The 20,373-nt window shown below is 34.2% G+C and overlaps 3 protein-coding genes across 3 annotated transcripts; 2 read left to right on the forward strand and 1 right to left on the reverse strand.

The window, feature by feature from the left end:
* Positions 1 to 7,563: 7,563 nt before the first annotated feature.
* LOC132186776 (Pectin lyase-like superfamily protein) lies at positions 7,564 to 11,026 on the forward strand. Its single transcript, XM_059600835.2, has 9 exons — positions 7,564 to 7,830; positions 8,149 to 8,280; positions 8,375 to 8,545; positions 8,829 to 8,849; positions 8,968 to 9,175; positions 9,700 to 9,781; positions 9,863 to 9,971; positions 10,090 to 10,206; positions 10,521 to 11,026. The coding sequence occupies exons 1-9, from the start codon at positions 7,621 to 7,623 to the stop codon at positions 10,800 to 10,802; spliced, it is 1,332 nt and encodes a 443-aa protein (XP_059456818.1). The 5' UTR covers positions 7,564 to 7,620; the 3' UTR covers positions 10,803 to 11,026.
* A 106-nt stretch (positions 11,027 to 11,132) lies between these two features.
* On the reverse strand, positions 11,133 to 15,679 carry PDF1A (peptide deformylase 1A). Its single transcript, XM_059601168.2, has 4 exons — positions 15,215 to 15,679; positions 14,320 to 14,409; positions 14,148 to 14,215; positions 11,133 to 11,635 (listed from the first exon to the last, which is right to left on the reverse strand). The coding sequence occupies exons 1-4, from the start codon at positions 15,632 to 15,634 to the stop codon at positions 11,395 to 11,397; spliced, it is 819 nt and encodes a 272-aa protein (XP_059457151.1). The 5' UTR covers positions 15,635 to 15,679; the 3' UTR covers positions 11,133 to 11,394.
* Positions 15,680 to 18,523: 2,844 nt separating this feature from the next.
* On the forward strand, positions 18,524 to 18,890 carry LOC132186114 (cotton fiber protein). The gene has a single exon (XM_059599931.1). It carries the CDS (start codon positions 18,537 to 18,539, stop codon positions 18,822 to 18,824), a length of 288 nt encoding a protein of 95 aa, XP_059455914.1. The 5' UTR covers positions 18,524 to 18,536; the 3' UTR covers positions 18,825 to 18,890.
* Positions 18,891 to 20,373: the final 1,483 nt, after the last annotated feature.

Below are 20,373 nucleotides of genomic sequence, written 5' to 3' on the forward strand. Positions count from 1 at the left end.
CGTCCATATAATCTTTTGATGATGCTCATGTTAAGAAAATTTAGGATTAAGTTCAACTTTCAACTATCCTAGCTATTGGTGTAGATCATGGAGTCAATAAGCCTAAGCAATGAAAATGAAAAAATTAAGAATATTCTAGCATTAGCTACGATCATGATCACTGCGTGGGATGAATATTGAATTAAATTCTCACGATATATATATATATATATATATATATATATATATATATATATAAACACATGCTATTTTTGCATGAAAAATTGCCTCTTCTGCGGTATTAGCAAAGAAAAAAGCATGCAAGAAGCTACTTTGAATGAAGAAATAGCATCATCCAAGCAAAAAAGATGAACATTAATATCTAAAAAGATAAATTGCCCACCATTCAACCAAAAAGTAGTATATATATAAAAAAAAACAATGGTTATTATTAAATTAATGATATATTTCTACAAAATATGTGCTATTATTTATTTATTTATTTATATAGATGGTAACATTAAAAGAAATACTTCTACTAAATAGGTTCTCTAAGTACCTTCTACTATAAAGTATCCATCAAATATTGGAATCATTTTTCTTTCTAGTTTCCTTTTATTTGTTTACATTTTTCATTTGGATAATTTCATGAAATTGCCTTGGAAGTGTTGTATTTCAAACTAATTTTAATAGATATACCATATCCTTATCCCATCCTCAAAATTTTAACAAACAGGTTATTTGCATTATTTCAAATTGAGAAATGCTTCAAATACTCTCATTTTCATTCTCACACTTTCAAATGCACACTCTTTGATGTGGCACTAAAAATTATCGTTGGATTCAAAATTCAATAGTTATGCATCTAAAATTTAATGGTGATTTTTAATGTCACATTAGCAGCATGCATTTGAGAGCATGAGAGTAAGAGTGTGTTTCTCTTTCAAATTTTGATCCCTCCTTTCGTGCTCAAGTACTACTAATATGCCATCTTTGACTCATCATGTGCAAAATCTAACCCAAAAGTTGTTTAGTCTAGATCTTGGCCTCTAAGAGTTTGTTTGAAATCACGTTTGAAGAATAGAGCTTTTGAGTAAAAAGAAACGTTTTTTTGGCAAAAACTTCATTTTTAAGCTTTTACCAAGAGTGCGTTTTAATCATTTTTAGAGTAAAAAAAGTTAAAGAAAAAAAAAATACATTTGAAATTTTTTACCAAACATATATACCAATTTTTGTTTGACACGACTTTTTAAATACTAAAAGTATTTTTTAAGCTCTCTAATGCAATCTCAAACATGCCCTAAATATAAGATCAAAATGAACAAAGTAAGGCAACATGCATTTGAGAGCGTGAGAGTAAGAGTGTGTGTTTCTCTTTCAAATTTTGATCCCTCCTTTCGTGCTCAAGTACTACTAATATGCCCTAAATATAAGATCAAAATGAACAAAGTAAGGCAACATGCATTTGAGAGCGTGAGAGTAAGAGTCTGTGTTTCTCTTTCAAATTTTGATCCCTCCTTTCGTGCTCAAGTACTACTAATATGCCATCTTTGACTCATCATGTGCAAAATCTAACCCAAAAGTTGTTTAGTCTAGATCTTGGCCTCTAAGAGTTTGTTTGAAATCACGTTTGAAGAATAGAGCTTTTGAGTAAAAAGAAACGTTTTTTTGGCAAAAACTTCATTTTTAAGCTTTTACCAAGAGTGCGTTTTAATCATTTTTAGAGTAAAAAAAGTTAAAGAAAAAAAAAATACATTTGAAATTTTTTACCAAACATATATACCAATTTTTGTTTGACACGACTTTTTAAATACTAAAAGTATTTTTTAAGCTCTCTAATGCAATCTCAAACATGCCCTAAATATAAGATCAAAATGAACAAAGTAAGGCAACATGCATTTGAGAGCGTGAGAGTAAGAGTGTGTGTTTCTCTTTCAAATTTTGATCCCTCCTTTCGTGCTCAAGTACTACTAATATGCCATAAATATAAGATCAAAATGAACAAAGTAAGGCAACATGCATTTGAGAGCGTGAGAGTAAGAGTCTGTGTTTCTCTTTCAAATTTTGATCCCTCCTTTCGTGCTCAAGTACTACTAATATGCCATCTTTGACTCATCATGTGCAAAATCTAACCCAAAAGCTGTTTAGTCTAGATCTTGGCCTCTAAGACTTTGTTTGAAATTACGTTTGAAAAATAAAAGCTTTTGAGTAAAAAGAAACGTTTTTTTGGCAAAAACTTCATTTTTAAGCTTTTACCAAGAGTGCGTTTTGATCATTTTTAGAGTAAAAAAAAAAAAATACATTTGAAATTTTTTACCAAACATATATACCAATTTTTGTTTGACACGACTTTTTAAATACTAAAAGTACTTTTTACGCTCTCTAATGCAATCTCAAACATGCCCTAAATATAAGATCAAAATGAACAAAGTAAGGCCATGTGTATATATTGTTTGAGTAAATAATGTTATTTAGTGGATTCTTTTATAATTGTTATACAATTTGACGATGTACCATTAAAAATTAGCCATTGAATTAGCATTTTTAAAAAAATAAATGATTAATTTTCACTGTCACGTTATCTTAATTGTATGACAGTGATATAAGAATATGCTAAATAGCATTACTCATATTCCTTTATTAGAAATTGGTCAATAACACCAATTATATATTCATTGATTATGGCTATGGAAATTGTCACCACAATTAATCATTGATTTAGAAAAGTGTTAGGGTCCCTTTCGGTCGACCCACCACTATTCATATCAAAAGTAATAAGGATTAAATTATTGAGAAAATGTTGCATCTTCAATGATGGAGCTCTCACTAAGACATCACCCCCCACCATCTTGTCTACAACGTAATCGATCAAGTTGCCTAATTTCGTGATAGGATGCACTGAACACTCTATATGGCTAAAAAAAAAAAAAAAACCCTAAAAATAGAATATATAATAATAATAATAATCAAGGATTAATTTGGAGTGCGACCTCAATATTATTAGACAATTATAAGATAAACATTATAGTATCTAACATTACTTTGCTTATAATTCTTTTAAATAAAGAAAATAGTTAGATATATAGGTGTTGTTTGTTAAACAACATCACATTCCCTCACATTATTCATCTCATTTTTTTAAAAAAATCAACATCAAAACATTCTCACTTTTTATATCACATCATTTACTTTTTATATTACATAATTCACTTTTTACTACTATTTAAATAAAAAAAATCATTACAAAACAAAATTTTCTCACTTTTCTATACTAACTATTATACTAATTTTAATTTTTTCATCACCAATCACGAACAATGCATTGTAAAGCCATTGTTGTTTACCAAATAAGGCCTATATATAACTTTTATTACAAAGTTAGTTACAAATTGATGTGATAATTTATAATTAATAAAATAATTAAAAAATTCATATATTAGATTTTTTTGTTTAATTATTTTATTCAGTATGAACTACCACTTAAATGTATAAATAATTTCATAATATAAATTTATAATACTAGTAATGCTAGCTAGAGACTTTTTTTTATCCTTCTAAAGCTGATGTGAGTTTTAAAATCACTATTAAATTTTAGATGAATCATACTTGAATTTTGATCAAATGGTGATTTTGAAAGCCATATCAACTTTAAAAGGATAAAAAAAAGAATAAAAAGATGGTCCATAATATTATTCTTGTAATACCCCTAATACTAACCTGAAATAAATGTAAATAAGGTAATTTACATGCATGAAGCTGGGTTTATGGTCATAATTAAGGGCAAAATGAGAGAGCACGTTAAGATTATATGAGGAAGGAATTTATTGATGTGATATAAAGTTAAAAAAAAAAAAAAAAATTTGTGAGAGAAAAGTGAAAAAAATTATTTGGTAATGTGAAAAAAAATAAAATTTGAAGTTAAATTTTTTAAAAGAAAACTGAAAAATGCTTTGCCGAACACTGTGAGTGGACCGTCCTGTGAGAACATAATGAGACCATCCATATCCGATCACCCCACTCTTTTCAATATTTATTTTCTTAATCTTTTAAATTTGTCCCTGTGGTGGACAAAACAAAATGACTCATAGTTCCAATTAGCTTAAATCCAACTGATCCACGTGTGAATTTGAAATCCATGGAATGTTTTATTTTTTAAGAAATGCTATTTTATATTTTTATATATATTTTTTATAGTATATTCGGTTGATGTGATATGTTTAATTCACTTTTTATTTTTTATTTTTATAATTTTTAATAAAATTAATTTAAAAATGGATCAAGCGTGAATGCAAAATAGTTTTTTTTTTTTTTTTTTTTTTTCAACACTCCATGAAATGTATTTTGATTACAATCATTTTACAAAGTACACAAAATTCCTTCAAATTGGTTTGAAGAAAAAAAAATTTCAACCTACTCTAATAAAAAGAAGGGAAATGTTAGGTATTTTTTCAGTGTTTTCTTGGTATTCTCTCAACTGTGATATGACTTTTAAAATCACTAATAGATTAAAAATCAATAATGATAATCTTAAATTTAACCATGATTTTAAAAGTCATATCACAGTTTGAGAACACAAGAAGAACACCTAGCATTTCTCTAAAAAAAAATAATCTAACATGTTATATTAAAGGACATTTGACATTTATTATAGTAGGTTGGAGAAAGTTTTTATCTTTTATAAAAAAAAAAAAAAAATGATATGTGCTCTTCTGGTCGTAAATTGACATTTTAAAAAAAAATTCAAATGAAAAAAATAAAGACTTTTTGTTTTTTTTTGTTTCACTTAAAAAAATTAATATTCATTTAAAATCAATAGAACACAAGAAATAATCATACATTTCTTTTTTACAAATGAGAAAAAAGAAAATTCAATTTCACACGTCCGGTGGGAAACCAAGCACCTGTCATTCCCCGTATGATGACGGGTCAATTTACACGGAGATGCGTGTCACCGACATCGCAGTCAAATTGGACCATCTGCTCCTCTGCAAGTTAGCCGCAACCATCTTTGACTTTGGTTCTCTTTTTCTTTTTTGCTTTTTCCTCCTTTCCAGGTCGACAGACCACAATACTGGGCCTTTGAAACTGTGGAAAAGATTGGGCCAGTTGCTTGCAAACTTGATCAGTCTAATGGGTCTAAAATTCATCCTTGTTCCCATTTCTCATGTTCTACGAGGTAATAGTGTCTACTAATTTCCCAGCATTCTTGGAGAATGGTAATTCGGGTTGGTTGGTGTGTCTCATTGATTGACCCACTAACCCGTTAAGGGTTAATTCCAACACAATTCATTTAGTTAAACGGGTTAGATCTATTGACTATGATACAACCTATTTAAATAGGCAAGTGACATTGTATGACCCATTTGATAAATATGTTGTGTTGAGTTGATTAGAGCTTGGCAATTTTGATACGACCCGACAATCCGACTTGAACACGATACAAAATTATCGGGTTTGAGTTTACTCTAAACGGGTCGACCTGTTTATGACCTGTTTATTTTGCTCTTAACGGGTCAACCTGCAGGTCACCCGTTGGTGATTTGTTACACTCGTTTATTTATTTATTTATTTTTTATTTACCTTTAACGGGTTTGGGTAATCACTTTCATTTTCCAAAAAAAAAAAAAAAATCACTTTCTTGGCTAAACGGGTTAAGCGGATCGTGTTGGGTGATCTAAGAAATTGTCGTGTCTGGGTTTGGTGGGACCGACCCGTTGGCTAAACGGGTCGTATTTGAATTTACCCTAAACAAGTCTCGGGTCATTATGGGTTGACCTACGGACCTATTTTGCCACCTCTAGATTCGACCGAGCCGTATAACCCTACAAGTTACTGGGGACTGATTTGTTATACCAATTTCCTTTTCTTTCTTCTTTCTTGTTGCCAACTGCACAAATGTGGCATGTTGTAATGAGATCCGCAAGCTTGCTTGCACCATTTGCTCAAATCTGGCTTCTTGTAATGAGATACGCAATCTTGCTTCTACCCGGTAATTTCTCACTTGTCTGCGTTCCAGAAATTTTTCGTCATTATTCACATTCCTTAAGCAACTGAGCCTTTCTATATATGAGAGATATTTTTGTCTTAAAAATTTTTGAGGAGACAAACATATTGGTTCAATATAACTAACTGGTGGAAAGGATCTTAATTCTTATTTTGAGGTGTCTACCCTACACGGCAAAAACCTTACATAAGAGCATTATTTGCAGCCTCAGCAAAATTATTTTTAGTTATTTTAGTGAGGTAATTTGGTGAAAATGTTTAAAAAGTCTCATTTTCAGCCTCATCACTTTGATAGAAAAAAAAAAATAGTGGGTGAACAGAGTTTGAACTATTTACTCACCCATTGAATAAAAAAATAATTTTCTTAGAGCATTCCTAGCAGCCTCACCAAATTTTACTCACCCACTTTTGGTTATTTTGACAACTCACATTTTTAGAGTACCCACAGCAACCTCACTATTTTGACAATCTACTTTTACTGTTCTATTTAAATATTATTTTTCAAAGATTTGTTTATTCTTTCTTTAACTTTTATATTTTTGAATGTTTGTATTTTTTCAATGGTCTATTTTAAGTATATTTGTCTTATTCTAATGGTAATATTTTTAAAAATTTGTAATTTTTCTAATGGTCAGAAATGGCGAGACTTGAATTGATGAAGGATGAAATGCTGGAGAGAAATGACGCTCAGAAATGGCACCAAATGCTGAGAGAAAAGAAAAAGAGAAGGGAGAGAGGCTGCAGAGAAAAGGAAAAGAAAAAGAAAAAAAAGAGAGAAATGAAAAGTATAAAAGAAGAGAGAGAAATAAGTTGTTTAATCAATAGACGAGTGAATAATACTTTTTTATATTTGATAAGTACTGTTTATTTTACTATTTTTTTTTTGTTAAAGTAGTGAATTTGAACAATGGAGATTTAAACCACTTTTGTTAGATTCCCTCACCAAAATAACCAAAAAATGATTTTGGTGAGACTGCATTAAAATACATAAAATTAAACTTTTGGTTATTTTGGTAAGTAAAATTTGGTGATGATGCTATTAATGCTCTAAAAAATAGCACTATTTGCAGCCTCACCAAAATTATTTTTTGGTTATTTTGATGAGTCAATTCGGTGAAAATGCCTAAAACGTCTCATTTTTAGACCCACCACTTTGATAAAAAAGAAAAAAGAAAAAAGACAAAAGAGAGTGAGTACTATTCACTCACCAATTGAATAAAAATAGTTTCTCTCTCCTCCTTTAATAGTAAAAAAAAAAAAAATTGTTGTAAAAGAATATTTAAATGGAATAATGAAAGTAGATTATTAAAATAGTGAAGCAGTTGGGATGCTTTAAAAAAATAAATAATTAAAATAGAAAAAAAAATGTACTTTTAATTATTTTGGTGAATAAAATTTAGTGATGGTCTAAAGATTAGAAAAGAAAGATTATTAATAAAATAATATATAATCTTCTTATACGGCGTGTCGCGTATCTATCCATCAAATGGATGATGAACAGAGATAAACGGCGTATCGTTCGGTGGGAAACACAATATTTTAAGGAAAAAAAATATTCACTCACTCAGTACCGACATTCTGAGAGCTTCCCAGAGTGTGAAGTGAAGCCTCCTCTGCTCTTTCCTTTTACAACAGAACATGAAAAAGTACAACCTGGGATGTTGTTGTTCATCTTCAACATGTCTCATGCTCATATTTCTGGCCTCAAACCTCGCATGTGTACAAGGTTTTGACTCTCTTTTACAGCTCCCACAATCTGGGTCGGCCAGGATGCGGCCTAGATCCAAACGGGTCCTTTTTCTTGGCGACTTTGGTGCACAAGGAGATGGCCTTCATGATGATACAAAGGTATAGAAAATCCTTCAACTTGGGTTTCTTTTTCAGCTTCTTATAAAAGTATGTTTTTACTTTACCCGGGCGACCTATCATTATTTGAATTCAAAATATATTCTTTTTATAATGTATGCGAGCTGTCATTCTAAATTGATTAATCAATGGAGGTTGTTAAATAATATTCGAAGTTTTTTTTTGAGGAGGGGGAGGAATAATCAAATCAAATCAAATATTAATTAATTAATTAATATTGATTAATCATTGGGATTTAGGAAGAGGGTTGGAAATACATTGCTCAAATCTTGTTGTTGAGTAATACTTTGATGATATCAGGCCTTCAAGGATGCTTGGGAAATAGCCTGTTCTTTCTCTCCAAGAGCAAGAATTGTAATTCCTGCTGGAAGAACTTTTCTGATTCATCCTATTGACATTGCTGGGCCTTGCCGATCAAAAATCACATTACAAGTATGTTCAAATTTCTGTTTATAACCAAATTAGACAAAAATAATTTATATAAGATTATTGATATATTCAGTTTATTGGGTTATATTGTTAATAGATCTCTGGTACAATCATGGCACCCAAAGATCCTGGTGCCTGGTTTGGTATGAATCGACGTAAATGGCTCTACTTCCATGGGGTGAACCACCTTACTGTAGAAGGAGGAGGCACAATCAATGGGATGGGACAGGAATGGTGGGCACGGTCTTGCAAGACCAACTCCACAAATGTATTCATGTCTTGCTCCTTCAACCTGTTTCTTTTAAAGATTATATTGTTTGTCTGCTTATAATCACGATGGTTAAATCATCACTTATCCTTAAAAAAGGATGAATCTAATCATTTAATTATATTCTAATTCTCCCCTTCCAAGTGAAGCTCAACATGTGAAATATTTAACTGAAATGGGGGATAAACTATTGAATCAGGGTTCGAACTCAAGACTTTTGTTTTGAAAACCTTTAATCATTTTAATTATATTCTAACAGTGGCTTCTTATTGTCTTGTGGCAGCCATGTCATCATGCTCCGACGGTTAGTGCTGCTGTGTTTTTGGAGAAATTTTCAGTTGGTTTCATTGATTTGATTGTTTCTGCTTTCCATTCTTTCCATTTTTTTTTCTCCTAATATACTACAAAGAATTACACCGCAGGCCTTTACTTTCCATAGGTGCAAGTATTTGCATGTGAAGCACCTCAAGGTGGTTAATAGTCAACAAATGCACATGTCATTCACCAAGTGTCTTCGGGTTGTTGCAGCCCATCTCGATGTGATAGCACCTGCACGTAGCCCTAACACTGATGGAATTCACATCAGTGCTTCAAAAGGTGTTGAGGTCAAGGATAGCATAATCAGAACAGGTTGGTTATAACATAACACAAAAGGAGTTAAATCAGTTGGTTTTAGCCAAAATTTCCAATAACATAGGCTTGTTTGATAACGTTTTTTAGAATGCACCTTTTAATTTTAGGTTGAAAAAATGGTCTGATGTGACATAAAGCTGAAAGTAGTTTTGTGTTTAAAGGCGTTGGCAAATGAGGCGGTTTTTGAAACTCACTTTCACATAATTTTTCAGAAGAATGAACTTCAGACTGCATAGCTACGGCTTATATGGATGAGATTTTCATGCTAACATGCTTATTTGTGGTTTAGCTTTGAATATACAGATGCCTAGATTTTGACTGCGCGCCTTGAAACAAAATGTATCACTGAAATTCAAAGATAAATGTGTTCTTCCATTTAGCTGTTTCTTCATTTTCTAATCAACCCAAAAAAGAAGAAAAAAAACTGCAGCATATTTCATTTACTGAAGTTCATAAATTTCTTTTCCATCCAAACAATGCACTGCTAATTGTCTTATGGAGAGATCTTAAACTGACTCTAGGGGATGACTGCATCTCTATTGTCAGCAACTCTTCACGGATCCGGATCAGAAACATTATCTGTGGCCCTGGTCATGGCATAAGGTAGACGAAATGCTCACTTCCAACAAGTTAGAACCAGGGATATCATGAACACCTTAACTAATTCTGATCTACATCTTTCAGTATCGGAAGCCTGGGAAAATCAAACTCATGGTCACAGGTGCATGATGTAGTGGTTGATGGAGCTTTCCTCACCAACACTGCAAATGGGGTGAGGATCAAAACATGGCAGGTAATCTTCTTCTCCAACCTTGCATCTCTCTCTCTCTCTCTCTCTCTCTCTCTCTTGCAGAACATACAAGCACTAATTCATGGTTGATTGAATCCATGTTTTCTTATGTCTTCATCAGGGAGGTAGTGGTTTTGCAACTGGGATTTCCTTCCAGAATGTGCTGATGGAAAACGTATCCAATCCAATAATAGTAGATCAATATTATTGTGATTCAAGGCATCCATGTGCAAATCAGGTGAGATTAAGCTAAGTCTTTCCGGTGTAATAGCGTAGATGTTGCTAGCGCTTCTTTATATCGTTAAACTGTAGTATCCCGACCACTCCTTAAAAGGGTGTAGAGATGGTCGGCTAACCCCTTGGGAATGGTCGACCATGCCCACAGCTGTCTTGGGGTGGCCATCCCTTAATGGTTTTTTTTTAGTGCTTAAGTGGCTCAATTTGGGCCGTTCATTCAAAATGAACAGCCTAAATGGAGGGAATTGTAGATAGAGCTGATTAAAGTAGAATATAATATCATAGGCTAATATGTATTATCCTGTGGGCATGCAGACTTTGGCTGTAAAAGTGGCGAATATATCCTTCATGCACATCAGAGGGACTTCAGCTACAGAGGAAGCAATAAAATTAAGTTGCAGTGATGACTTCCCATGTGAAGGGTTATACTTGGAAGACATTCAACTTGTATCAAGCTGTGGGGGAATTACAAGATCTTTTTGTTGGAAAGCGTATGGGTCGAGTTCGGGTTTGGTAAACCCACCTGCTTGCTTTTCTTGTAGTGAAAGCTACATTAACCAGAAAGTCTTACTGGATTCTGGCATCCATTCCATCTGAAGAGAGATCATTCAGTTTTGAATTTGTATAGAAGAATAGCAAAGAGATCACTCTTGTGCCGATATACGGCATGACTTTGTGGGGTTCAATATACCTAATTCGTACATAAATTCCTCGATGATTCCTTCTTCCTATTATATGTAAATCATTGAAGGACTATACTCAATAAACAAAGCATAATTTAGCGAAATTCATCAATGCTATTGCTGTGCTTTTCCTCTTTCTGCTATGTTGTTCAATGGGAGGAGCTTTCTGCAATGTGTATGATACCAATTGTGCATACAGAAAAACTATATATATATATATATTATCCTTTATAAAATGCCAAAAGAAATAAAACCAAGAGCTTCATAGAAAATAATTCATATATCTCGTTCATATAAGATTCAAAAGCAATTGCATGGGAGGAGCCGAACCATTCTTGAAATATTAGCTATTCGCCTAGAAGATGATACCCCAAATTAAACCGAACATCCTTTTCCAATCTTAAGCAAAGAACCTTCATTTCCAACAGTCAATTGCAGTAGTGGAACTCATTCTGTCAAGTCTGAAAACCTGCATATCAACATCACTAGAGTGTCCAGCTCCAAAACTAGCAAACACCAAGCTTGGGGCATCCCTCAGCAAGAGGTAAGTCCAAGTTTTCTACGGTTCGGAATGTTTTGGGAAGCATCTTATCAACATAAATGGTTCCATCCAAATGATCACACTCATGCTGTAAAATTCGGGCCTGCCAGCCTGATGCATCTATCTTAATGGGTTGGCCATAACGATCCAAACCTGCAACCTCAACATCGAGATACCGCTCTACCACTGCCCTGAATCCATCAACACTGCATGTCCCAATACAAGAAGATCACCAATCATAGGTGATGAAATCTCATCAATATCATGGTTGAGCTACAAATGGAAGTTCAACAGTACAACAAGACATACATTTTAAATGTGTAGCATTTCTTATAATTCGTCAATTCAAAATGTCAACTTACAACACAATAGAACTACAATGTTGTAACAAAATTTTGAGTATTATTCATCCAAAAAAATAGATTTGTGTACCAAAAACTCATTAAAGGCATGCTGGATCCTATCATGTTATAAACTAATTGACACTAGGACAGTCATTCTTGTACTGACAAAGGACTATCACATCTTTTTTTTTTTTTTTTTTATAAGCAAGAGAACTTCATTAAAACACAAAAGGGTGGATCCAAGTACACATGAAATATACAAGAGAAACACCTAACCATAAAAGGAAAAAAGATTAAAAAAAAAATCATAAAAACATGAAATATGAAAACACTCATAAGCAACCATCCATGGGTATAGGGAATGGAAGAAGAAGGCCTTTAATTCCACCATTGTCCTCTCACCATTTGGTATAGGGTATTGATGTAGCGTTTTTGGAGAGAAAGAAATGATCCATGGGCAGGAAGGACTACCACATTAAGTGCACCTTTCATTACTAAATTTTCAAATAGCCTTAACAAGGAGTACCGCTCCACCATTTTTCACTACCCAGATGGTAAGCAGAAGCTGAAATTTCTCCATGCAACCAAGGGGCATTGGACACGGCAAGGAAATGAATCTGGAGCATGTAGAAAGCAGCCAGTGGGGGCAAAAGCTCATATCAAGATAGATGCAGGAAAACAGTCTTACTCAAGAAATTATAGAAAATAATACATACCCCATTCAGCTAAGAGAGAATACTAGTACAGGAAGGACCAACATCATTTCTCTGTAATATCTGACTACCCCGTAAGTTACTTCCATAAGAGAGGAGTTTAAATAGTCATTTTCAGCAAAGGGAGCAATATTTTTGCTCATACACAAGCATTGAGTTTATTTTCAATTTAGCTTAGTAATAGAAGAAACATTTAGCTGTTCTACATGATAGGTGTTGTCTTGCTCCTGGAGGAATGCTACACTTACTTCAATTTCTTTACATATTTTTTTCACACCTATAGGTGGCTTTTAAAACTACCATTGGATCAGAATCCAATAAAGATCCATCTCATATCCAATGGTGGATTTAAGAGCCACTTATGGGTGTGAAAAAATTGTGTAAAAAAGTAGGAGTAAGTTTATCATTATTCCTTGCTCCTAAGCTCCTCTTCAATCTTATAAATGTGATGCAAATTTCATACAAATTTTCGGTGGGTAAGCTTCACTCAAGCATTAGACATTAAGGTTGAGTTAAATCTGATGACTTCACCTACCTACTCAAACCCACGTTTTGAAAGTTCTCTTGGTTTACCAATCAAATGTAATCATACAAATAACCATTCGAGGGATAGGCCTCCCATTAATATTAGGGCAAACAACTGCTTGAAAACTATATATTAAGTATTATCCCAGAGATTTCAGTGCTCAATACTCCTTAATTTTGCAAATCATCCTACAAAGCCAACTTCTTCCATCTCACTCAAGTCCATCCATTCAATTTCCATCCTTATGCTTTTAATAATCTATCGACGATTACGTATCAAAAAAAAAAAAATCACGTGAAAGGTAAATCAGTCTTTAGAAAATTGAACCTTTGAGGAAACGTCATAGATGCAAATGGTGAAACAAGATTGGTCATAGGATCTCATGAGATGATGTTGCCATCACATGTGTTGAGGCCAAAGGTGGGACCACCTCGTGTACCTAGGGGTGAAAAGGCAGGCGGTTATTAACTGTCTGCTAGCCTCTAACTGCTAACTGCACTAACCACTAACCACTTTTGAAGGCGGTTAGGAAAAGCCGCTAACCGTCTAGGCGGTTACGGTTAACGGTTTCAGGTGTTTTCAAAACCGCTAACGGCCTATATATATAGAAACGATGTCGTATATAGTAGGGAATTATCGTATTACCCCTACGTGTACCCACCCTAGAAGGATAAACTCTGGACCCATGTAATGCACGGTATGCACCCACACCACATGAATCGTTTTAGTTTGGCTTTCGCCAGGGGTGTGGCTCCAAGGAGTTGTTTGCACCCCTTGTGGTTAAAAAAACTACCTAATTTTTGGATAGTTACATGTGTTTTTTTTTTTTGGATATGCTCTGATTTAGATTTAGATCCTTCAAAGAGGCACTGTTGGACAAGTTAAAACATTAGACTACAGCATGTACAAATGACAAATATTCAATTAATCACGATGTTACAGGAAAAGGCAATCAATGTACTAAAGCTTGTAATGTAGTTCCCATCTCACACATCACACAATGAGTTCAACAAAGTTAAAAACAACAAAGGGTCGTAGAAAAACAGACAACTATGCTATGGACTTAAAAAGAAAAGAAAAGAAAAAAAAGAAACAAAAACACCATACAAATTACTCCTAAGTGTTTGTATTTTACCTCAGGCACCCTTCGAAAAATACAGCAGTCCGGTTGCTCTTCTTCTTAAGCTTTGGGTTTAAAATGACCTGCCTCGAAAGAACTAATAAATTGTAATTGTCAAGTGAAAGTTCTTGGATGCTACAAATATCAGTATCATTTGAATTTTAACATTGCCTGTAGAATCACATACCAGAAGATCAAAAGGTCGTCTATCTTGTGCTTTAGTCACTTCCTTGGGTGCATAACTAATATATTCTTTTGTATCTTCTAAAACTATTATCTGCAGAAATAAAATGATAGGATAGTCAACAAGGAGGATACCCACTCTCCCTCAATGTCGGTTTTGCCGGGATGCACGGTAATATAAAAAGAGTTGAATTCAAATTACAATCTTCACTGCAGCAATTAACAACAAAATGTGGTCACTGGATGGGTTCCCCAATTTAGATTCATGTATAAATATGTCAACAGAAAGAAAAGGGTAATCATTGAAACAATAAGATGATACTTCTACTTGAGATCAAGATGCGGGACAAGTAAAATGGGGTACAACTGCAAGACTAATTCCTTTATCTCCATTTTATTTCTTACATTGTCATATGAGACCTTGAAAGATGTTAATCCTGAATTTTCCTTCCTATGCGGTAAATTCCAGTGCGTGAAAAAAGAAGAAGCAGGCAAATGACCAAGTCTAAAAAAAGTGCAATCTTATCCACCATTGTAGCTTGAAGTTAGCCATTACCAATACATACACTCTCTCATTACTCAAAGCAATATGCTCAATATTTAGCTTCAACATCAGCCAAAGACACAGTACGGATCACCATACTCCCATATAGTTATTGGTAGCATAATTTGTAATTTAAAACGACGCCTGAGAAAACCAAAATGTCCACCCAACTGAACTCGATACCAAAACAAACACAACAATTATGAAACCCATATTTGCCACACTTCATGTTTTCCTTTCTTTTCACGCACTTCCTCAGTAACCAGGCAGAAAATAAGAAATTTACAAGGAAAAAAAGAAACAAAAATTGAAACTGACCCATTAAAGAAAATAAAAAATAAAATTTAAAACTGACCCTTAAGGGGATTCCAATCTGAGGAGCAGCGAGGCCAACCCCAGGAGCCTTCCTCATAACCTTAACCATGTCATCAATTATGTTCTGGATGCGGTCCGACCCAATTTCTCCAACTTCAACTTCGCGGGCCGGTTCATGAAGAACCGGGTCACCCGCCTTCACGATATCGGGCAAGCTCACCTTCTTCTTTTCTCCTAGACCCAGAAGCCACCCTGCTCTGGCAACGGAAGTCGATTCCGAACTGTACGGTTTCCAGGCGGTGAAAGTGGGATTAAAGGGCCGTTTAGGGTTGGGAGATCCGGGTACCGAAATGTGCATTCTGGTTTTCCGAAATATCGGGGTGGTCGTGGCGGGTTTAAGGCATTTATCTGCGAGGAATATCGGGCGGAGACGGAGTGAGTATCGGTGGAGTGTCTCCATGGCCGTTTCCTTATTTTGATTACTTTCTTCTGAGATAAAACTTGTTCCATCAGGGGTGTAACTTGTAAGGCCCAAAGGCAGAAAAGTTACGATTCTGCCACTAGGTACTACTAGGTTGTCTGTGTGTGTGTCTCTGTGGGTGGGTTAAGGTTGGGCTCGGCCTTGAGTTTTGTTCTGGCCCTGGACTTGGTAATAGGGGTGAGCGACTCAATTATCTTTTCTAATTAGCCATTGTTAAAAATAAAAAATAAAAAAAATTTATCCCACATTTCTTAGATAGTAGTTTCAAGAGTTACTTTGAATTGTAACGTCAGCATCGTGGGATAAAAATGTAGTATATGACATTATTAAAAAAAATAAAAATCTAGTAATTGTTAGATCTTGCCACATTAGCTTTGTGAAATATTTGTTGAATGTTTGCTTGGTATCATGGTATATGCAACGTTACTCTAGATACAAACTACTAAAAAGCTATAATGATCGTGGAATTTTAAATTATAATCAATACTAACTTAACATAAATAATGCATGTTAAACTCATCATCCATCCCAGGACCCAAGTTTCTTAGATTGTTCATGACATTGTCATAAGTGCTCGATAAGATCTAATTGGAATTGAGAATAAGTTTTTCGGTTTCTAATGCGATGATGGGTAATGGATGAATATTAGCAAAATATGAATTTTGAAAAATATGACTGGTTAGAAAAGAATTTTTTAAAACATGACCGTTGGGGAAGAGACAAATTTGTGAAAATATAACTGTTAAGAAAAGACATTTAAAAAAAAAAGAAGGAAAGATTTTTAGGATGTATGTGCTTTAAAATACTGGGTAAATAAAATAGAAAAAATGTGATTCTTTAACTACAATTTAGTTAGAGCGGTGATATAGAGTACACTAACGTAAATGAATAGTGCTCACGCTGGTGTACTTTATAATATTATTTTTTTAATATTATTTTTTGTCAAAAAGTACATCAGCGTGAGCACTGTTCACTCACGTTGGTGTACTCTATATCACCACTCATTTAGTTAAAGTTTCCTATGCCAAAAATAAATGAGCATATATGATTGTTGGAAAAATATGAGTGTTTTAGTTAAAGTTTCCTATGCCAAAAATAAATGAGCATATATGATTGTTGGAAAAATATGATAGTTAATGACTTAATGTCTGATAATATGAGTGTTGACAATAATATAAAAAATAAAAAAAAATAAAAAAAAAGAAGTAGAGAAGAGATAGGGACTCTATTAGAGTGTGTATAGAAAAAACAGTAGTTAAAACACTAGAGAATTATACTTTTTAAATATAACATTGCAGGAGATGCTCTAAGAAGTCAACTTGATCCAGGCCCATTAATTTAGGGCTATCAGTTTTTGATATGATTTGCAAATTGAACACAAAATTAGCGAATTTTGGTTTAAGAAATTGACCCGATTAATTAAATGGGTCGGGATAAAATTGACCAATATAATTTTTTACATATGTCTTGACTTAACCCAAATTAACTCGACACACAAACACGAATTGCCACTCCTAGTGTAGTAATGTGTAGGGAGTGAGACGTAAATATACATAACTGAAAGTATCAAGAAAAGGGAAAAAAGGGTTAGATGGATTAGATGAGGAAGGGGGGGTATAAAAAAGTTGCAAAAAAGTGGACATGTATCCACAAATTAAGTTGAAGTAGGCATTTTGATCTAGCTTGTTCCAACGACTGTTTTTTCAACACAAAGAAAATTAAGAGATGTAAAGTTTGGTTCCTTTTCTATATGCCCAACATTCCAAGATTGTATATTGTCAAATGGAAAAAGAATATCTCAACCCTATGCATATGCGATCCTTTAATTCTGATGACATTTATGATTTAGCGTGACCCACTTGCCATGCTCATCAAAATATGCCATACATGCATGTGTAATTGATTAAACCATATATCTATATATTTATTCTGTTAACATGTGCATATATACAATACAATGCACCTATACGCAATTATACAGTCAGGTATGGCTGCCATACTATTCTTCAATTCATTAGCTACTCATCTCCCACCAACCTTCTTCCTTTTAATAATTCAACCTATACATTTACATGCGTGCATGTGGGAGAGGAGAGAGATATGATAGTTATAGCTTACGTTTTATATATACACAAATTCATCATCCTAACCTTGCATTATTTATTCCTCATATTAAGTAATGTTCATTCAATATTAATCACACTCATTTTATTATGACATGTTTTGGCTGACTAAAACATGTCACGTCAGTCAAGAATAAAACTAAAAGTTTAATTTTAAGGAAGTTAAACCGTATGTATTAAAATATTTTTAGGGGCCAAAATAAAGAAAAAAACCTAAAATATCCAGTACCCTCTAACTCCGTCACTAAAGCCGATGTGTAATGGGTTATGAAAAATGGATTTGACTTTGGAGCTGTTAAAAAAACTACAAAAAATCTCCTATAATTTTCTTTTTTAAAGGGTCTACATTTAATTTTATTTTCTCTTATCATAAAAAAATTTAAAATTAAATTTAAACAGTTGAAAAACCTAAAAGTCTTGTATAATATATATATATTTTTTTCATATAACACCTGAGCCTAATCCAGCATTACTCTATTCCTTAAAATGGCGATCCGGTCGGCCGATTTTGGTGCTAACCCCCACGTTGGGCCATGTCTTAAGGCGTACAATTGCTTTCAAACGTCCAATCACATGCGTGAGACTTAATTACTTTTTACTCACTTTATTTTCAAAGTCAGCAAAGATGTTCACTTTGGCCACCTCATATTTAACCCTTCCATTAATAATAATAATAATAATAATAATACCAGTTCTATATATTGAAGAAAAGGATCTGAGGAAGGCAGTCCTTGAGCTTGTTGGTTGAGAGAGAAGAGATGGAGAAAAGCTCCACGCCGCCTCCATTAATGGATGCCCCCACAACTGCAAAACATGGAAGAGAGAGGGGAGCCGATGATTTCAGGGAGAAGGGAGATGCCAAGTGTCATAGTGTGGACAGAAAAGAGGCTCCGGCGGCGGCAAAGAAGGCAGCAGATCAGAGCAAGGCATCCGAAGACATCAACGAAAGCGCCGACGCATTCATCAAGAAGTTCCGGCAACAGCTTTTGATCCAGAGGCTCGAATCCATAGAGAATTACGAGCAAATGCTTGCAAGGGGGCTCTGACGTACCTTTTCTTCTTCATCATCTTCATGCATGTATGTGATATATAATTGGAATATTATTAATAAAGTTGTGTTGTGTTGTGTTATTGTTTCATATGTTGTCTTGTCACCTTCTTTAATTAATAGACATGCATGTTTTAGAGGGATCCGGGTATATATATATGAAAAAATAAAATAAAACTTTTGCCCATTCAAAAAAAAAAAAAAAAAAAAAAATTTATATTTACTTTTTGAGTTTAAATTGCTTTTGTATCGAAATTCATGATTGCTAAAGCTTTAGGGATCCTTATTTTCGTTGATATTAACAGCCCCTCAAGCTCATGGGAGGAGCAATAATCATGAGCTTGTCTCATAAAAGCAGAAATCTAGCAGAGGTCAATCCCGTGGTAAAAATATATGCGCAGTGATCATGAATGGAAATATATCGAGCAAGCAACTCCTAATTACTAATTTCTCACAAAATAAAATGGTAATCAATCTCCGTATGCTTTGTTCTAGCATGCAAGATGGGATTAGAGGCAAAGGCTATAACACCCATGTTATCACACCCTAGTTGTGGGGGAGCATTAAGAGAGATATGTAACTCTTTAAATTAATAGTAACCTTAACCAAGACAAGAAAATGGCCGCAGGAAAAGCGTCGGTTGGGGCTGCTGGCAAGAATCTCTTAAGTCAATAAAGCATTCAGAGAGAGTTTTAAGGAGAAATGGAATCTTATCTTATTTGGGGATGGTCTCCCCTAGTCCCGGGCGGCCCAAAAATCTGCTTTTGTGGACAATTTTGCAATAGAAAACGAAGGTTTAGAAAACCACAAAAATACTTGTACACAAGTGAAGTAGAAGATGATCATATATTGTCTCATTAAAAACCAATGTAGAAGAGCCATAAATCTAAGAAAAAAGCTGAAGAACTGATGGTCATTAGTGACTCTATATATATAGGAATGCAATATGGAGTCTTGACTTTGGCTCAATGGATCAAGACTGCGAGGGATTGAGGGAGAGACGAGAGCTGCACTGGCTGGTTGTGAAGCTGGCGAGCTCATAACGACACTCCTAAGCCTCCTACCTGACACAACAAATTGCAACGTGTCTGGTGTCAAAGTCTTGACAGTCTTACTATGATTTTGATTTTTTGATTTGATTTGGTAATTTGAGAGGGAGAGAGAGGGGGAGGGAGAGTGTCAAAGAGTTATCAACTTATTTCGACGTAAAATGGTTTTCGTCGAAAAATATTTTCAGGAAAGCCATTTTCCTTGAAAATATTTACCTTGCACATGGAAAATAATTTTTTTTAATATATATATATTTTTTCTAATAAGGTCGTCGCCAGAATTTGTACGGGACTTATTTGAGACCCCGCAGGGACCTGTACGGGACCCTGCTGGAACTTAACTGAGACTTGTCCTGGACCTCGCCAGGGACCTGACCGGGACTTGTTCGGGACCCACCCGAGACTTGCCCGGGACTTGACCGGGACTTGCTCGGTACATGCCCGGGACTTGACCTGGACCCCGCCGGGACTTAACTGGGACCCGCTTGAGACTTGCTT

Source organism: Corylus avellana, chromosome 6, assembly GCF_965113065.1.
Source record: "Corylus avellana chromosome 6, dhCorAvel1.hap1.2, whole genome shotgun sequence".
Lineage (NCBI taxonomy): Eukaryota > Viridiplantae > Streptophyta > Magnoliopsida > Fagales > Betulaceae > Corylus > Corylus avellana.

Coding starts and splice junctions, on each gene's coding strand:
- LOC132186776 (XM_059600835.2), top strand. CDS start 7,621: ATGAAAAAGTACAACCTGGGATGTTGTTGTTCATCTTCAACATGTCTC. Junction 9,782..9,862: donor GGCCCTGGTCATGGCATAAG/GTAGACGAAATG, acceptor TACATCTTTCAG/TATCGGAAGCCTGGGAAAAT. Junction 9,972..10,089: donor TGAGGATCAAAACATGGCAG/GTAATCTTCTTC, acceptor TGTCTTCATCAG/GGAGGTAGTGGTTTTGCAAC.
- LOC132186114 (XM_059599931.1), top strand. CDS start 18,537: ATGGAGAAAAGCTCCACGCCGCCTCCATTAATGGATGCCCCCACAACT.
- PDF1A (XM_059601168.2), bottom strand. CDS start 15,634: ATGGAGACACTCCACCGATACTCACTCCGTCTCCGCCCGATATTCCTC. Junction 14,216..14,319: donor GACGACCTTTTGATCTTCTG/GTATGTGATTCT, acceptor CTTTCGAGGCAG/GTCATTTTAAACCCAAAGCT. Junction 11,636..14,147: donor TTTTTCGAAGGGTGCCTGAG/GTAAAATACAAA, acceptor TGGGACATGCAG/TGTTGATGGATTCAGGGCAG.